Source organism: Alexandromys fortis, unplaced genomic scaffold, assembly GCF_014885135.2.
Source record: "Alexandromys fortis isolate MF-2015 unplaced genomic scaffold, M_Fortis_MF-2015_v1.1 scaffold_79, whole genome shotgun sequence".
NCBI lineage: Eukaryota > Metazoa > Chordata > Mammalia > Rodentia > Cricetidae > Alexandromys > Alexandromys fortis.
Window position 1 is genome coordinate 6,396,032 of NW_026067964.1, and position 19,948 is coordinate 6,415,979.

A 19,948-nucleotide genomic window follows, 5' to 3' on the forward strand; every position below is an offset into this window, starting at 1 on the left:
CATTTCTGATGCTAATCAAACGCCACCGATTTTCCCCCACATAAACTTCTTTTGAAATGAATAAAAATACCATGAAAAACAATGGTAAGACTTATTTTGCTAGAGGAGATTTAATTAGATTTTAAAAAGCAAATTTCTGAATGGGTTAACCTATTTTGCGGGTTTGAAATTCTTCCTTTGGGGTTCTACTGCTCACTTCCACAAGGTGGCAGTGCTGTGCATAGCGGCAAGCCCCTCCTCCTGCAGAAGTGCTTCCAGAATGGAGGCTAAGAACTCGTCCTGCAGCCTTACTTCCCCCAAAATCCTGTTTCTTAGGTTCTGAGAGGCATCAGAAGTGTTTCTGATGAATGTGTGTGTATGTCTTATGAATGTGTCTCCTGTGTGTGTCCATGTGTGTGGACATGTATGTGTGCACATGCGTGTCCATGTGTGTTTGAACATGTATATGTGTGTGTATGTGAGAGAGTGTGACTCAATGACCACTTTGATTGACCACCACAGTGAATGCTACAATTGACCACCACAGTGACCACAAAAGTGACTACTTCAGCCGACCAATCAATGACACCACATTGACCACATGATTGACTATCACAGTGGACACTACAACTCACCACCACGGAGACTGACCAATACTGTGGACGACCACAGAGTGACCACCATAGAGACTGCTATGCTGACCATTACAACGACCTTCTCAGTGAGTGTGTGTGTGTGTGTCTGTGTGTGTAGTGTGTGTATCTGTGAGTCTGTGTATGAGTGGTATGTGTGTGCCTGTGTATGTGTGTATGAGGTGTGGTATGTATGCATGTGTGTGTGGTGATTGTATGATGTGTGTGTCTGTGTATGTGTGGTATGTGTGTTTTGTGTGTGCATGTGGGGGGGTGTGGTGTGTGTCTGTGTAGTGTGTGTATCTGTGAGTCTGTGTATGAGTAGTATGTGTGTTTTGTGTGTGCATGTAGGGGGTGTGTGGCATGTGTCTGTGTAGTGTGTGTATCTGTGAGTCTGTGTATGAGTGGTATGTGTGTGTCTGTGTATGTGTGTATAAGGTATGGTATATATGCATGTGTGTGTGGTGATTGTATGATGTGTGTGTGTCTGTGTATGTGTGGTATGTGTGTCTGTTTGTGCATGTGGGGTGTGTGTGTGTGTTTCTCATAAGCCAGTGCCAGGGAAGGAGCTGAGCTAGTAATGGAAGATTCTTATTTTCCATTTTCTCTCTCTCTACCTCCTCAGTGGTTTTGACAAGAACATGGTTCACTTAACAAGGCCTGATGACTGTCCCCCGTCCCCGCTTTGCTCCTTAAAATAGGCATGCAATCATGCTCACCCTGTGCTAAGAGGAAAAAGTTGTTATAACAAAAACATGCCAAGGACAGTTTCAGTGTATAAGAGAGTCTCTGTAAACCATAACATATGTCATAAAAGGCAGGGGACAAACCTGGGCAGATTTTCAGGTCCCCTGATGCCGTACGAAAGGGAAAGGCGAGGTGGTCCACACAGAGCTTCCCTGGGCTAAAGAAACGCTCTCCCTCCGGTGGCATCATCTCCGTGTGATTTGCTTCCACCCTCAGAGGCAGAGGAAGTGCCAGGTGGTCCCCACCGCCTACCCCAAGCTCAGACAGCCACCTGCCCATGACATCACCCTACGGACACTGTCACGTGATAGATGTTAAAGGTACAGCAGAGGATTCTATTTGCTTTGGAGGTAAAGAAAAGGAAGAACTTATTTCAATAAAATTATCAATTTTTTGTTTTGTTAGCTTTGTTTCCTTATCAAAAACAAACATTCCCCTGTATCCACGTTAGTCTCTGCTGGGCACTCCTTTCCCAAGCAATGTGGATTTAGGATTATTATCTTCTTAAGTGTTACAGATCACCATCTGAAGGGCTTTGGAGGGATCATCTCTCTGTACATTAAATGTCCGGAAAATGTTTTTGGTTCTTAGGCCCAGGACTTGACCTATCAAGTTATAATATTTGATTTCCAGGAAGCTGTCTCTCATTGTAGACTGTTACAAAGCTGTGAGCCCCCCAGGGAGGACCTCAGGACCCCGGCACTTGCCTGAGAGATTAGCCTGTATCTCTACCATGAGGTTGTAGGCAACCAACTGAATGCATCCATCCTATGATGAGAAAGACCCAGCTCAGTTAGAGCTGAGTCCTTGGGTTTCAGGAATGTTAACCCAACAGAATCGTTAACAACAAACTCTTGGGGGCTGGAGAGATGGCTCAGAGGTTAAGAGCACTGGCTGCTCTTCCAGAGGTCCTGAGTTCAATTCCCAGCAACCACATGGTGGCTCACAACCATCTGTAATGAGATCTGGTGCCCTCTTCTGGCCTGCAAGTATACATGCAAGCAGAACACTGTATATGCAATAAATAAAGATTTATTTTTAAAAAAAAGAACAAACTCTTTGACACCTGACTAAGAATCAACAATTCAGTATCAAAAAAAGCACATTATCAATCAAAATTAGTATCTATTAAACAATTTGCTTTGGAGCTCAGCTTTGTGTGCTTGATTATATCATTTAAAAGAGCTGATAAATTCCTGTGTGTCCTTACTGATCATCAGAAAGAGCATCTGAACCTTCCACTTCCAACATGAAGACTTCACCCATCTAGGCCTTCTTCTCACAATAACATCCAAAACACGTAGGCTGAAGAACTGATTCTCCCTCCACCCATCAGGGCCAGCAGCACAGAGCTGGGTACTTCAAGGAGCCGGGCATTTTTATCTTTCTTTCAAACAGCCAAACACAGACTTCTGTCACTGCAAGGAGCAATCTGCTGCTAGGAGCTGCCCTAGTTCCAAGCACCTGCTTTCCCTCGTCTAGAGACAGATGGAGCGTCATAAAAATAAAAGCCAGGAAAATGCGCAGAGACGATGGGTTCCTTTAAGAACTCTTCATGGAGTCCTTGCTCCCGGCGCTACAAACACACACGTTTCCTGTTGATACCTTAGCTGAAAATTTGGGAACTGATACAAAGAAAAAAAAAAATCCCATAGCCTGGTGTATAGACAGAGATTTGCATATTCCCACAGGAGGGAAAGCCAGCCCAGAGACTGAAACACAATAGTATATTTGGGGAATCCTACAAATACCCTCCCAGCAGCTCTTGCTCCTAACCTTGAACACTGTCGACGGCTGCAAGTCCTTTCAGTTCTTTTGCCCCCTCATTGACATAACCTCGTTTGCATGTGGAGGACTGGCCCCAATGAGTGGGACCCCAATAAAACAGCCTCCTATGATATGAATCTCCACAGTAATAATGTAGCATAGTGTTTCTCAGTTCCTAGGAGCCCCTGTAGGGCTTATTAAACCACAGCTTTGTTGGCCTGGCTCCCAGATCTTCTGCTTTTACTAGGTGTAGGATTGGACCTGGGAACTGGCATTTCTAACACGCCCCCAGATGTGGCCGAGGCAGGCAGCCTGAGGAGCACTGGGGTAAGCGTCCTGTTGGTACACTGATGTCAATGATGATTCTCTGGGCCTGTGTTGGCTCCTCCCGTTTCATACTGGGCGTGACGGAAAGACAGCCTTTGTTTATATTTAGATGTTATCATTAGATACAGACTGCTTCTTAAGCACCTGCTTAATCCAACGTGGCAAGACCGCTAATTTACCCTTTGAACATCCAAGGAGAGTCAAGAACCTGTCTGCTTGGTCTGCTCGGTTAGCTGACGTACAGCCTCACTAGACACCAGAAGTGTTGATACACACACAACATAAACAATTTCTGTAAAGATGTCTGTTGAAATCCAACTGATTATAATCATCTTATGATTTTTTTTTTTACTATCTTTCTTTGGTTTTTCAAGACAGGGTTTCTCTGTGTAGCTTTGGCTATCCTGGAACTCACTCTGTAGACCAGGGTGGCCTCGAACTCACAGACATTGCTTGCCTTTGCCTCCCAGTTGCTAGGGTTAAAGGTGTTCACCACCACCCAGTGATTTTTACGACCTTTCATCTTGGGTTTTAATCTTAACCCTGGATTCTGCTATCTTAAATCTCTAAGTCAGCGTTTCTCAACCTTCCTGATACCGCAACCCTTTAATACAGTGGCTCATGCTGTAGTGACCCCCCCAAACATAAAATTATTTCATTGCTACTTCGCAACTGTAATTTTGCTGCTGTTATGAATTGTAAACATATGCTATGTGGGGTATCTGATATGTGACCCCAAAGGGGTTGCAACCCACAGGCTGAGAACCACAGCTCTAAGAGCACGAACACCAACTGCACTAGTCAAATTATGACAGATAGCGCATACAGAGAAATTAAGCAATGCTTAGTATTTATGTTCAACTGATTTTTTTTCTATACTCACATTGGTTTAATTTTAAAGCATGTCTCCAGCACAAAACACTGCCATCATTTTGTGATTTATTTCATACACATTTGAGAATATAAACATACCTTATACAGCTTGACAAAATAGTCCAGCCCAGCTTCCAAGGGGTTTGTATCACAGTTCATCTGCAAGGAAAACATGGTTCAAATCTCGGGTGAGCATGTTCACATCAGAACTGTGCTGCCTTGAAAGGGTTTGGCACTTCACCAAGATCTGCCTGGCTCTGCCTCCAGCGTGGAGGATTAAAGAGGTGTGCCACCCCCAGCAAGTCTTAGCACACTTTGGGTAGGGGCGAGGGGTAGACAAATTCCCCGTTACCACAAAGAGAACAGTAAAATGGAGAAGCAAACCCACTGCCTCCGTTCACCAAACACTGGCAAACATCGACTTCCACCCTGAACCGACGTTCACAGCTGATTCAAGCAGCAACACTTTTTTTGGTATTCTTTTCTCGGAGCAAAGATGCTTTATGATTTTTGAGTAATGATTCTTAAAGAGACTAATTATGGACTAGTCTCCAGTACAGTATTTTTCATTCAAAATTCAAATGAAGCCTTTGGCAAATGTCATTTAAATATAGCACACACAGAAACCGAAAGTTGGGATATATTTCCACTGCTCTTTTATATTAAAGATGTTAATTAATTAATTTTAATCATGTGCACGTGTATGTGTCTGTGTCTGTGTGTGACTGGGTGCAGGCAAGTGTCCTTGGAGAACTGAGACACTGGGTTCCCAGGCCCAGGCCTGGAATAATGGGAGGTTGTGGGCTGCCCAAGGAGGATGCTGGGAGCTGGCCTTGGGTCCTCTGCAAGAGAGGTACAAGTTGTTACTGCTGTCGACCCCTGAGCCATCTCTCTGGCCTCTGCTCTTTTAATAACTATTTGAAGGCTAGCACATGGCGTTCCACAAACAAGAATCTCCTGTGTATTGTGTGATAATTTTACATAATTGTGTTTCCTAAAGCTCTGAAATAACTTTGCCTATCTTGTCATTAGCCCTGAATAGCAGTGAAGAGAGAAAAGCTGATGGCGGAACACTGGCCTTTGCAGAGTTCAGAAAAGAAGAAGGGAAAGGGGGGTTGCATCTCAAAAGTGGTCGAATCATGATACACGGTAGGATGCATTGATTCAGAGGGAAGCCGATATTCAGTACTGAACTTGAATAAAGTTACGTGAGATTTTGTCTCTGTTTTGTCTTCAAAGGTTTTTTTTTTGCCTTCTCAAAATTTTATAAGATTAAAATTTATATGATGAGAACTAAGGAAATATGAAAGTGGTTGAGATAAAAATCAGTGGAAACTGTTAAACGTATAGAAATGGGAACAAACAGAATACCACACATTATTCAGTTAACCTTGTAGAAATCAGCCTGCTCTGTCGTTCTCTTATGGCAACGGAACTCCCTGCTCTCCCAAAGAGTCAACACAGTACTTACCAAACTACATAAACACAAGACTACTTTACAACAAGTAAAATTGTTCTCATATTTCTTAAATCAGTTTGAATTACTCTGAAATTATTGTTCAGTTTGCTCAAACTTGGAGAATTCTCTTCAGGAAACAGAGCGGTTTCGTCGCTGTTTCAACACTAGAGGGCGCTCTGGCACTGTTGGGAAACCGGTCCTAAATCCGAGCGCCGTGGGAGAGAGCAGGAAAAAAAAAAAAAAAAAAAAAAAAAAAAAAAAAAAAAAAAAAAAAAAAAAAAAAAACACCAGAAACACCAACAACAGAATACAGCAATGCCTCACTCTCAGGGGAACGCCTCTCTGCACTTCCGTGGGAGACCACGGAGACAAAACTGCCCTGTTTTTCTGAGGGCGCTGGCCTCATCTAAGTCCTGGCTGTAGACCGTGCCTTGAAGCAGGCAGGAACTAGCTTTCTCCAAGCTCGCTTCTATGATAAGGCCCAAGACCTGAGCTTTCACGTTAAATTAGAAATTAATGGTATGGTGTGTTTATTTGGCTCTTTATAAACCTTCTCTATGTCTGTGTTAATTCTTTAGGATAAATACTCTGTTTTACTGAAGAGCAGAACATCCAAGAGACTATGTCACCGAATGAGCTTATAAGGATTCAGGCTGTAGAGGATAAAGCTAAACCCCAGAGTCCCCACTCCGAGGCTCATTGTTTCCACAGCCCCTAAAACCTCAGTGTTTTTTAAGAGAACAGTTCTCTGAAATGTTAGGGGTTTGGTTCTCTCACAAGGAAATAAAAACAAGTGACTAGGACCGGGATCAGGAATCTGGACTGCGTGACTCAAGGATTCCAGCGTGTTTGGATGCAGAATAAGAATCCTGGTAACAGTTCCTTCTTGGACAGCTGAGAAGGGTGATGGCTATATGTCACTCGTGGGACAAGGGCTTCTGGGTGTGCCTGTAGTGTATCTTGATTACAATTGATGTGGGAAGACCCATCGTCATTGAGGACACTGCATTCCTTGGGCTGGTTAAAACGCAGAAAGCCAGCAGCCCAGCAGCAGTATGCAGGCATTCATTGCGGTTATGGATGTGTTGTGACCAGCTCCCTCAAGCGACTGCCGCTGTGATGTCCCCACTATGAAGAACTGGAAATGAGGACTGAATTAACCCCTTCTCTCTGAATTTGCTTGTGTCGGGGCATTTTATTACAACAACACGGAAGAGACCAGGCAGCAGCTAGGTAGAACAAATGCAGCATAAGTGGATAAGCATTCTACAAAGAGAAAGCCTTGGTTACCACTATTACTGGTGGGGAAAGACTAGACCAACAAGTACAGGACCCTTGTCCCCATCCCGCAGGAAAAAAAAAAGAACATTAGTTCAACCAAGGTTGTATTATTATAAGAAAATGAGACATACACAACAGAGGAGGAGAAATAAACGGAGATGCTCGAATCCTCTGGGGTGTGCCCAATAGAAAATATCTGGGGGGCCCAGGGGTGGTGGCGCATGCCTTTAATCCCAGCACTCGGGAGGCAGAGGCAGGCGGATCCCTGTGAGTTTGAGGCCAGCCTGGTCTACAAGAGCTAGTTCCAGGATAGCTAGGGCTACACAGAGAAACCCTGTCTAGAAAGGAAGGAAGGGAGAAAGAAAATGTTTGGAGGGGGTTAAGGCAGAATAAACACGATTCCAGAACCCAGGCAATGTTCGATGCTAAATAGAGGAGGCCTCTTTCCCTAACCAAAGTCACCTAAGAGTGTTTGATTTCTCTTACAGCCAGAATTGACAATACTGTTAGACTAGTGCCCCGACAAACATTAGATAAATAGACATAAGGTCTTAACGAGGGTGCTGGTATTCGAACCTCTGAGCCCCACGCTCGGAAGGCTTTCTCCAGTCTTAAGGCATTCAGGGCGTATGTTCCAAAGTTGTCGATGCCCTCCTGCTGGCCCGCATTCATGATGAGCTCATACAGGGCTGCGGAGTCTTCTCTTCTGTGGTACAGCTCCCATCCCAACTCACCTGAAATGCACGGGCAGAGTCCACTCAGCACTGAGAGCAACGCTTGCAGGGCGAGCACTCGTGTGTGTTAGCCACCATGCTCAGGAGAAAGCCTGCTCGCATGAAGCCGCCTTTGCCAGGCCATTTGTGTGTAGTCCTGGCTCCTACACGGAGGGCGGGTACTGGATGACTCGTCTTCAGAGACAGAAGGACTCTAGTCAGGACTAACATCCCACCCTGAACGTGGCTTCATCCTGAGCCTCGGCTGTTTCCAGGACAAGGATAGTAGGTTAACAACAGCATATGTTTTCAAGGGTTTGGCTGGATACAGAAAGGACGTCTGTGATGCCTACACTCAGAAAGCTGAGGAAGGAGGATTCTGAGCGCAGGGCTAACCTGGGATACTGAAACACTATCCAAAAACAAAGCTAACTAAAAGCTTTAAAGAGGGCGAGGGGCCAGTTCAGACAGTAATGTACTTACTATGTACTTAAGCATGGTCCCAGAAAGCACGTCTTAAAAAGGTGCAGGGTGGGATGGGATGGGGGGCACACAAGGGTTCAGTGGGCAAAGGTGTCTGCTGCCAAGCCTGATGATCAGAGTTTGATTCCTGTTGCTTTTTTTTTTTTGCCAAGGTTGGGAAAGTTAGAAGGGAGGTCCAGGAGGCTGTGACGCTAACAGTGAACACACTCTTGTTCCCCATCGTCACAGGTTGGTAGTGCTGGGCTCCGCCAGGACGCCACGCAAGCAGGAGCATTATCGAGCTAAGTGATTGCCTGGGCACCCAGTGCTCCTTAATAAGGGGACACAGGAGTGGGAGGGGGTAAGCCTGAGCATCATGGGGTAATCAAGAGCTTCCTGCACCAAATGCCTACTCTGTGCCAGGCTGGCCGCAGGTCTCCCAGAGACCACACGACTGGGAGGATTGCCAGGGGCCATGCTCTAGTGCAGTAGTTCTCAACCTGTGGGCCTCGACCCCTTTGGGGGTCAAACAACCCGTTCACAGGGGTTGCCTAAGGCAATCAGAAAACACAGATATTTACATTATGATTCATAACAGGAGCAAAATTATAGTTATGAAGTAAAAACATAAATAACTTTATCGTTGGGGAGCTGTATTAATGAGTCACAGCATTGGGGAGGTTGAGGACCAGGGGACTCGTGGAAAGCATGCCACAGTCCCATCAGGCTGGAAGCCACACCGTGAGCGTTCCCATATGGTCTCCTGACTGGAGTCCTGCAGCTAGTCCAATGGCTGTCCTTTGCTCTTTGCTTGTCTACCCTCCCAAAGGGAAGCACCTAGAAATGGGTGGGGGCACTAGAGAGGAGGGTGGCCGGACAGACTTCTTGTCTTAGAGTTGGACAGAAGAAATCTTTCTTCAAAATCAGAGAAAGTGTGTGTGTGGGGGGGGTAATGCATGAGTGTTTGTGTGTGAGTATAAATGTGTGACCGAGCATGTGAGTGTAAGAGTGTGGGAAGGTGAGTGTGGGTGTGTGCAGGTGAGTGTGTGCATTGAAGGGTGTGACTGTGGGGGTATGTGTGAACATGTGTGTTTGTCAACGTGCATTGTGAGGGTGTGGCTGTGCGTGTGGGGATGTGTGAGCGTGTGTGCGAGCATGCATTGTGAGGGTGCAACTGTGTGAGTGTGCATGTGTGTATGTGTGTGTCCCGTTTCTGGCAGCCTTTTCTTACTTTAGGTTGTTTCCCAGTTCTTACCCGTATAGGAGATCCTGATGGCAGTGACAGGAATGTCAGACATCTTTAAAGACTTGGTTTGGAGAAACTTGAAAGCATCATGGCTGAGATCTTCTGAGGTCAGCTTCTGAAGGACTCGCCTTGCATATGGCCCTGCCACTCCCAGGACCCCAAGCTCATCAGTTATGTTTTGAATTTCAACATTATATCCACCTCTGACAGCTGCCTCTTCAATCCATCTGCATTGGGATCATAAGTACTGCGTAAGCGTCACTTGAATAATGCATGCCTCTAACATATCACGTCTCTGAAGACTTGCTGCAAGTCAAGAATTATCAGAAAGTCCCTAGAGGGTCATGGCATGCAGCCATCTCGCTTTGAAAGTCGCCAACACCGAGTCCCTGAGAGGTAAAGAGATTCTCTTTAAATTGCTCACTTAAGACTTGGGAGGGAATTTTCCAGGTAACAAGAATCATCCAGTTTAAATTAGCTTTGCCACGGTTATAAATAGTGATGGTTCTGTTGCTTTTAAACTAATGGTCCCATCTTCAAAAATTAATTTAAACCGAGTGTGCTTCAATGCCTGCACCCAAGATGCATACTTGTGCTGCTAGCCATTAATAATGCGCCTGCCACCAGACACATAATTGCTCTGACAATCACAAAGAAAGAAGAAAACTCCAGTCTCAATTTCTAAGTCTTGATGAGGTTTTGGAAGGCAGTTCTCTGGCCCGTCTATAATTTATTGAGCCGTCCCTGGAGCCCTGGGAGTCTATCACAGTGTACGTCTAGACTCTGGGAGGCTTCGGTGAGTAAGGTGACCTCCACGCCCCTCACACCTGATCAGCAGACTTTCATCATTCTGCAACTAAGGGAGACTTTGAGTCAGACCTTGATTTGGCAATAACGTCCCGCGTACTTTGGGGATGTTGAACTGAAGACGGAAACTTTACAGGCAATCTAGCTGTGAGGCCGTGTGCACTGGGTCCCACAGAGAGGGCCATGACTAAGGGACAGCGGGCTGAAGTGAGCCCGGCGTGGCACCTTAATCAGTCCTGCAGACTTGGGCGGGTGACTTTAACCCACACCTGTTTCCCCACCTGAAAAAGAGGATAATGCTTCCTTTGCAAGAACTTTTTATTGGGCACATGCATGTGTGTGTGATGTGTGTGCATGCACACGTTTTATGTTGCATTGTGTGGACATGTGTGTGTATGCATGTGTTGAGGCCAAAGGTTGACAGTGAGTAACTTCCTTGATGGCACTCCACCTTATATTTTGAGGTGGAACCTCTCACCTGAACCCTAGTTGACTGCTCAGACAATCTAGCTAGCCAGCTTGCTCTGTCCTGTCTCTGCCTCCTAAGTGCTGGGATTGCCTGCAAGCTACCGTGCCTATCTGCAGTTATATGGTTGCTGGGGGTCTAAACTCCAGCTCTTGCTTGGGAAGGATGCACTCTACCTATGGAGCCATCTCCCCAGCCCCTGCAAAATTTTAAGAGAATTAATTGAGGTCTGAAAGGCGTGGTGGCCCATTGATGATGTTTAGTGAATTAGAGTCAGTATTGTCAGAACCAGGAAACTCAGTGGGCAGGCAACCTTGTGGAGTGGGCGGGGACTTTGCTTCAACTACTCCAACAGAACACGTGCGGTTTGTTCACATTGATGAGGCTTAAGAATTAAAGTTGGGGGCTGGGAGATGACTCTGTGAGTCAGAGAGCAGAGGCTCTTGAAGAGAACTCGGGTATGATTGGTGCACAGCCACCCGTCACTCCAGACCCAGGGGCTCGGATGCCCTGTTCTGGCCTATTCAGGCATCTCCATGCGCACACACACATACTCTCACACACACACATGTACACATACACATTCACATACACACACACATTCACATGCACACACACTCACACACATACTCGCACACACATGTACACACATATTCACATGCACACACATACACACACTCACACACATACTCACACACGTGTGTGCACACACACACTCACACACATGTACACACTCATACACAACATATTCACATACACATACTCACACACACATACTCACACACACATACTCACACACACATTCACACAGACACTTAAACACACTTTAAGAAAAAAACTAAAGTTATTCTTTAAGTACTGTGTCATGATTATCTTTTTAAATTTTATTTTATTTATATGTGGGTGTATTTTTGCCTACATGTATGTTTGTACATCATGTATGTGCTTGGTACTCCTAGAGGCCAGAAAAGGACATAAGATCTCCTGGAACTGGAGTTAAAATGGTGATGAGCCACCAGGTGGGTGCTGGGAATCAAACCCTGGTCCTCTGGAAGAGATGCCAGTGCTGCTGATGGCTAACCCACATCTTCAGCCACCATAGAGAGCATCTTTACTTGTCAGCTTGATGCAACCTAGAGTCACCTGGGCAGAGTATCAGCGGGGAATGCTGGCCTGTGGTGTGCCTGTGGGCATTGTCTTAACTAAGTTAAGTGATGTAGAAAGATTCATCCCATAATGGCAGCCTCATTACCCAGGCAGGGGTCCTAAACTGTCTGCCAGTGGGAAAATGGAGCTGAGTGCCAGCAAGCGGCCACGCATGCATTCCCTTCTCCCTGCTCGTGACTGCAGGTGCAACAGTGCTGGCTGTCTGAAGCTCCTGCTCCTGCCCTGACTTCCCCACAATATGGACTGTAACCTGAAATTGTAAACTGACCTAACTCAACGCCTTTCTACTCTAAATTGCTTTTGGTCGAGGTGTTCCAATTACAGCGACAGAAAGGAAACTAGAATACACTGGCATCAGCAAAGCTCTTGCGAGATTGATATGTGTTACCCGCTCAAAATTACTTTCCTGGTGTGTACTTACCTAAGATCGTGAAGCTCCGACCCAGAACCGGTAACCAACAGGAACTCGCCCGGGGACTGGTGTGAGACGGTAAGCTCAGCATACACTCGGCCTTTGGGGGTCAGCATGTGACTTATGTTTGTAAAGCCCACCTGCGCCAAAGGATTGAAAATCATGTTCGGGTGAAGTAAACAGCTTAGCACACATGTAGAATGCGTGGACCGAGAGAAACCGCCACCTCTTACCATCTGTGTCAAGTGCATGAACCAAACCAAAGGTTCATTTACATTTTCCATTTAAACATCAGACAAAGATTATTTGTTCGAAAAATTGCACTTCGGGGCTGGGAAGATGGCCCTGGGGAAGGGCAGTTTCAGCCAAAGCTGACACCCTAAATCCAGTCCCCGGACCCCACGGGTGAAGAGACACCTGCAAGTTGTCCTCTGACAGCTACATGAGTGACGCACAAAGATAAATAAGAATAGTAATTTAAAAAGCCTCCACATCCATTTAACTGCAGTCAGCTTTGAGGAACTCACTGGCACGTTAAATAAAGCCATTAGTTTCCTAAACTACAATTTACTCAGCAGAAATGGCCGTTGACAATCAGCTTGCGTACTCTTGGTCAGCTGAAGCGCTCTAGCCTTCAACTCAGAATAAGTGAACTCGAAGAAGGGTGGGTTGGGGTTTTTGTTTGTTGTTTTAGAAGGACCAGGTCAGAATCCTGGACCTTGTCTATTTACCTGAGGAATGACATTTGCAAAGAGATGGTCCAGAAGTAGGGTGGAATCTTGGCCTTTGATGTTGAACTTGCCAAATGGAGACAGGTCAATTACACCGACTCTTTGCATAACCTGTTTGTACTCAGAACCCACTGGCTCAAACCAGTTTGTGCGGCGGAAACTTGGCCTGGAATGTGATATTTACTGTTCAAGACAATTGTCATCCATTATCCAAGAATTTTAGAATAAGAATATTTCAATCGTGACCCCCCGTTCATCTAGAAAAGTCTACGGGGCTGGAAGAGGTGCACCCTCCAATCTGTTCTGTAAATTATATACACATGTTGGAATCTGACCTTTTATAGCTCACTTATCTATGTGTTCCTCTCATTTTATAGTGAATGTGTGTTAATTAGCAAGAAAAATAGGACAGAACTCTTGAGTGCTCTGGTCTGAAGGGCAGCGAATAAGGCAACAGTCCAAAGGTTTTGAACCCTGCTTGCATGCTAGAATCATCTGGGGAGCATTTTTCAAATACCAATTGTTAAGCCTCATTAAATCAGAATGGAGTGTGTGTGTGTATACCCATGTGTGTTTGAATGTTGAACACATGTCTGTGCATGTGTGTATGTCTCTGTGTGTGCGTGTGTGTATATATATATGTCCTTGTATGTGCATGTGTGTATATATGTTTCTGTGTGTGCACGCGTGTATGTCTCTGTGTGTGCATGTGTGTGTATATATATGTGTGTGTGTCCCTGTATGTGCATGTATGTATATATGTCTCTGTGTGTGGACGTGTGTATGTCTCTGTGTGTGCATGTGTGTATGTATATATATATATGTCCCTGTGTGTGCACGTGTGTATGTCTCTGTGTGTGAATGTGTATATGTATATATACATATGTCCCTGTATGTGCATGTATGTATATATGTCTTTGTGTATGCACGTGTATATATGTCTATGTATGCACGTATATATATGTCCCAGTGTGTACACATGTGTGCATATGCCAAGTGTATATTCCTGTGCATGCTCACATGCAGCTCTTTAGCCAGCACTATCTTCAGAACCATGAATGCAAGTCACTTTCTCTTGTTAAAAGGGACTGGGCATCGTGAAGGGTTGCAGGGAGTGTCCATGACTGAGCTAAGCAATGGTCTAGCCTAGCACCTTCACTTTCCAGAGAAAAGGCACAGAGTGACTTATAGGTCTTTTGCAGCAGCTAATGGCAGAGCTGGATCTAAAGCAAAGGTCTCTGGATTCATTTCAGAAGGTCCTTTCCACTTAAGCAAACTTCCAACATGCTGTTTTTCACTTCAGAGCGCCATGCTAAGTCTGCAGGATTTTCCAATAGCTTAACTATTAAAATGAAAAAAAAAATGAAGCCAGATCTAAATCTCACAAAATGAAACAAAGCTAGTATTTATCTGAGTCATTCCTGGAAAACCAAGCCAAGTATCTGCCCCCAAACTCGCTAGATCAGCCGCTCCTAGAGCAGAACACACTCATTCATTCTGAGTGTCTCACACCACCCACCTGAATTTAAAGTAAATATCAAAACCTGTTGTTTCTTGTGCATGCATGTTCATGTATGGGTGCATGTGCACATGTGTTCATGTTGAGGCCACAGGACAATCTCAGGTGACATACCCCAAGAGCCGTCCACCTTATTTTATTACCCAGTCGAGCTCTCTCACCAGCCTGGAGTTTGCAATGGGCTAGGCTGACTGCCCAACTAGACCCAGAGACTCCAGTCTCCATCCTCCCAGCACTGGGATTACAAGCATGTGCCCCTACACCCGACTTTTCTACATGGGTACTGGGGGGAAGCTCAAGCCCTGGTGTTTGTGCAGCAAGTGCTTTACTATCCAGACTTCCTTCTTTCCAGCCCCAAGCCCTGGTGAGAGCAAAAAGGAACCATTTGATGGGAACCATAAGCTGTCTTCTAGACTGGCTATCCAGTTTCCTTAGTTTATGGGTTCTCGTGGGGAAAATAAGCTCCATTAACCCTGCGTCCAGCAATGGCGTGCAGCACTTCACAGGAGCTCAGAGGCCTACTCTGAGGGCAGGTTGGGTATTTTAGTTTAACCCAAAATGCAGGTGCCCTTGGCTGCTTCATGACCCAAAGCTGTGGGTTCTTTCCATGTGATATTTGAACCTAAGCCACAACAAACCGTCTGCTGTCAACCAGAGCCATGTCAGTAACTGTATGGGGACGAGGCAGGGTCCTCTGAGGTCTGGCAACTGCCAGTAGAAGAGTCATCACGAGACTGGCCAGTGTCCCTTGGGCCGGCTTAATAAGTTCCGCCACCACAAGCAGATAAGAGATACCCTAGTGGGCTCAGTGCTCCCCTGAGAGCGACACACGGTAATGACAGAAGGACCTGTGCCCTCCCATCCTCCTGCTCTGCCGTCCTCCTGCCCTGCCGTCCTCCCACTCTGCCCTGCCGTCCTCCCGCTCTGCCATCCTCCTGCTCCTCCCTGCCATTCTCCTGCCCTGCCGTCCTCCCGCTCTGCCGTCCTCCCACTCTGCCGTCCTCCTGCTCTTCTGTCCTCCTGCTCCTCCCTGCCGTCCTCCTGCCCTGCCGTCCTCCTGCCCTGCCGTCCTTTGTTCTGCCATCCTCCCGCTCCTCCCTGTCATCCTCCCTCTCCTCCCTGCCATCCTCCTGCCCCGCCGTGGAAGCCCTTGATCAGATCACAGGCCGCTAAGACATTCACTTACCGATACTGAGTGTCCTGGCCGGGTTTGTAGAACCAGTGTGGCTGCTCCCAGCCCGCATGGAAGCCCATGGAACACTTGGACTGCAGGATCTTGTAGAGCCCACTGACCCTCTGGGTGGGCCTCCCCGCAAACCGCTCTTCTTTAGGATAACCGACTGTGAAGGGAACATGGGCGCTCTAACAGCTTGTCACAGAAACGACACAGTGTACGGAAGGGATTTCAAAATGGAGACAATGAACTTACAATCCAAAGCATATATGTTTCTTCTAAAAGATGTCACTTATACTGATCATCAAAGGGTAAAGTAAAAATACACTCAAAACTTAAAATCAGTGATGTATCCAATCATTAGCTCCATGTAGTCACACACATCCCTTGTTGTGTCTTAAAGCACAGTGCTGTTCACAGGTCCTCGCCACCCCCAGGGAACAGAGCAGGGTCTACACCGAGAGGTCTTTCTAGATGTCAGAAAGTTAGTACTTCACCGATGTTGTTGAAACCGTACGATTCTCTGGCTTTGGCCTCCGTGTACTGGGTGGTCGTCCATTTGCCATAGCGATTGGGATCCAGTTCGATCAGGTCAAAAGGGGGTTCTCCGTGCAGGATCCAGTCACTGAGGAACTTCCCTACCCCACCAGCGTGGATTATGCCATAGCTTTTGGATACAAAGGTTGGTGGCATGTTACAAATGAGGCACATCCAAATGGGGAAAACATGTTCAAACAGCTTACAGACCATCAAAGTTGGAGTCACCAAGGCCCGGGAAAGCACACAAGTAATATAATCTTTATGTTGTACATTTTTTTCCCTCAAAAACATGTTAGTGCGTGGTCTGGTATGCAAATGAAGGCACCTGACTTGATCGCTGGTGTGTTTACACAGTTCCACGCTGAGGGAAACCAGACCTCCAGGTAGCCTGTGGCTGCCAGCTAGTAACGCTAGTAACGACGCTGGCTTCAGTGCGGATTGCTTGGCCCTTACCTGCCTTCTGAACTGTGATTATCCTGTGATAGGAAACTCTGTGGGAGATGCCCCTCCATCTCTTCTCAACTCAGAGTAGTGCTGATTCTCTTAAATGGTGGCCTCTATTCACGGGATCTTGTACTTAGAAGCACTCCAATGGGGGCAGGCACTCAGTGGGGGCTTGTGGGAGAGGGCAGAAGGGGACATGGTCTTTGTAATTTATAACTAGCAGGTCCCTTGGAGGGGAAGGTCTGCCTGTCTCCGTTCCCACAAGAAGATGCATTGGGGTCTCATGTAACCCAGGCTGGCCTCAGACTGACTATCTAGCTGAGGGTGGCCTTGAACTTCTGATCTCCCCATCCTCCCCCTTCCTAGCCCTGGTATCACAGGGATATAGCATTATGCATGGCTTGTAGGGCACTGGGGATTAAACCCAGGACTTCTTGCATATTAAGCTGGAACTCTACCAACTGAGCTACAGCCCCCAACCCCCAAGGATGCTTTAAACTACACAGCATTATGATGTCAGAATCACAGTTCCCGGTAAGCTTTATGTGGGTCTACCCATCCGTCCTTTTCCAAAAAAGTCTTTAAATACGGGTTTATCTGTGGTTACATAAAAAGGAACTTTTGAGAAACTGGATGGGGTGAGAGTCATAGGGAGAGAACCAAGGGAATTGATATTTAATTGTGAGAACCCCATTCCCACATATTTAAAAAAACCCTCACAAAAGAACCCTAACATCCTCCAAACTATAGTGACTTCACAGCCTGCACTTTGCTTCTGAGACGCGTAAGAGGAATTAGGCAGAAAGCAAAATGCTCTCCCCACAATTGCGCTCCTTAAAAACATGGCTGAGTCTTGACTGTCACGAGTTAGTTCCCAAGGAGAACACAAAGGCGTCAATTGGTACTGGCAGCATGAGCCCTGGCGCAGAGCCCCAGTCATTAAAGATGATCTGAACCAACAGCCAAACAGAATAGAGAAGAAAACTAGAATATTAGAAACTGTGATATGATGGTGAAGTGAGCTTGACATCAATATTCAGCATATTAATGGAACAAATATTAGAAATGAGACACGGGCAAGGACTAGAATCTTAAGTAGGAAGCAGCCGGGGAAGTTACACGGAAGTAAATCACGTTAGACAAACAGGAATTAGGGTGAAAACACATAAGACATGCGATCCATTTGATACTTCAAATATGTCATATTCTGTTATGAAAATATTCTTGTCCAATTGGGGCAAACTGACCGCTGGAAGTCGCCAGCATGAAAAGAGACACAAAGAATGGAAGGTCAGGAAAGACGTGAAGAGCGTGTCAGACAGTGATTGCCTCTGCGTGCTGAGCCCATTATGTGATTAGTTCCTCTTCAATCCTTGGTTATCAAACGGAGACAATCCCACCCTTCCCTGACTCCCCACTCCACTGCTTCCCCGTCCTCCGTCAGCTCTTCCTGTTCCATTCTGGGGCCTGATACTTTGATAAAGGGTTTAGCTAAAGTAAGTGCTTCCTCAAGACATGTCAAACATCAGGGTGCTACTCACCCAAAGCCTATGGCCACCCAGTAGTTTCTGACCCCCTGGTGGGGCCCCACCATAGGCAGAATGTCGGGAGAGTAGGTGATGGGGCCGTTGACAATGTTGATGATATCCGCCTTCTTCAAAACAGGAATCATTTCCATGGCAGCTTCTAGGTGGTCCGTGATCCGGTCCAGGTCAGACTCAAAAAGTTCTTTTCCAAAGCCTAGAGAGACAGACCTCTGTAGTCAGAGTGATGTGGACAAGAAGGTCTCTAAGTAATGCGGTCTCTGCAACAGGTGCCTGTAAGGCAGACATTCCTTTGTCTTTCGACACTAAACTCAGGGCCAGTGAGATGACTCGGGGTAAAGGCACTTGCCCCCAAACCTGACAACCTGAGCTCATTCCCCAGGAAAGAACTGACCCCTGAAAATTATTCTTTGACCCCCACACATGTGCTATGGCATTTAAATGTACACATATACCTGTCAATCAATGTAAAAGATATTAAGCCTAAACTTGGCACTCACTAGTCCCACGTGAGTACCCATAATATTCCTGGGAACAATAATGCTATTCCTTTCTAAATCAAAGTCACCTGTTTAGTAAATAGAAATTGAAATTTATGCTTGGGGCTTAGCCCCCAATATTTGATACAATTGTTATTAATAGTTTGGTTTGTCAGGAGTTTTTTATTTTTGAGTTTTTTATCTTTCAATTAACATAAAAGGGAGAGCGAATGGAATGTATTCCCGGACCCTGGAGAATGAGGACCACTGCTTCAGGATCCAGGATGGAGGACTTAAGAGCGCTTTGAACTCTCTCTTCCCTGCAGCCTCCATCCTGTAGTTTGCTCCCATGTGCATCCACAGGCCAGAGCCCCGTGTGCAGAGGTGAGCCTTGCACAACGATTACTTTCTGCTTGTCCTAGAAGTCACTGTGAATAAAAGCATGGCCATAGATAAACTTCATGACATTCATCTACATCGCATCCACCCAGGTTCTCCCAGCCCTTCTTGAGAATTGCAGGTCAGGGCAGAGGCGTGGAACCTCCAAGCGAGCATGGTTACGCTGGGTCACGTGGACACCCATGGCAAGCACAACGCACAGTCCACTCTCCCTCTAGCTGGGATTATTTAAATATTTGTTCTGCATTTATTTGGCAGAAAAGCCACAGCTTGGGCAGGATGGAGAAAGAGCCGCTCCCCATACTAACCTCCCTAGCAGCCCAGCCCTTGCTCTGAAGTCAGAATCAATTCTGATCAGGCCCAGATGTGCAGGGCCCAGATGTGCAGGGCCCACTCAGCAAAACCAAAGCCCTCTGGCTGCCACACCAGCCTCTGCAGGGGGCGAGGTGGGTTCGAAATCCTTTCCTGGTACATGGGAGGGAGGGATAAGTTCTCTGCCCCAAACTGCCTATCAACATACAGTTCCAGAAAATACACTTAGCTTTTTTCACATTGCCTCAAATATTTCAGTGCCCAAACCAAACCATAGTTTAGCTCCTTTCTCAGCCTGAAACTAGAGGGTTGGGGAGATGGCTCTGCCTAGAAAAGAGCTGGCCTTGTGAGCACAAGGACCTAAGTTCAACCCAGAGCCCATGTTTTAAGTAAGTTAAATAGATGCACAGATAGATAGTCAGATAGATAAATAGATAGATAGATAGATAGATAGATAGATAGATAGAT

General features: G+C 46.1%; 1 protein-coding gene across 1 annotated transcript in view; it reads right to left on the reverse strand.

Annotated features, from left to right (window-relative positions):
* Dmgdh (dimethylglycine dehydrogenase) overlaps window positions 1-19,948 on the reverse strand; it is a 68,672-nt gene that overhangs the window by 21,890 nt on the left and 26,834 nt on the right. Inside the window, exons 7-14 of the mRNA XM_050153754.1 lie at window positions 18,288-18,486; window positions 16,260-16,429; window positions 15,775-15,928; window positions 13,070-13,235; window positions 12,348-12,478; window positions 9,496-9,713; window positions 7,642-7,799; window positions 4,425-4,484 (exon numbers count right to left, since the gene is read on the reverse strand). Of these exons, the coding sequence (XP_050009711.1) occupies window positions 4,425-4,484; window positions 7,642-7,799; window positions 9,496-9,713; window positions 12,348-12,478; window positions 13,070-13,235; window positions 15,775-15,928; window positions 16,260-16,429; window positions 18,288-18,486 (1,256 nt within the window). The remainder of the gene's footprint in view (window positions 1-4,424; window positions 4,485-7,641; window positions 7,800-9,495; window positions 9,714-12,347; window positions 12,479-13,069; window positions 13,236-15,774; window positions 15,929-16,259; window positions 16,430-18,287; window positions 18,487-19,948) is intronic.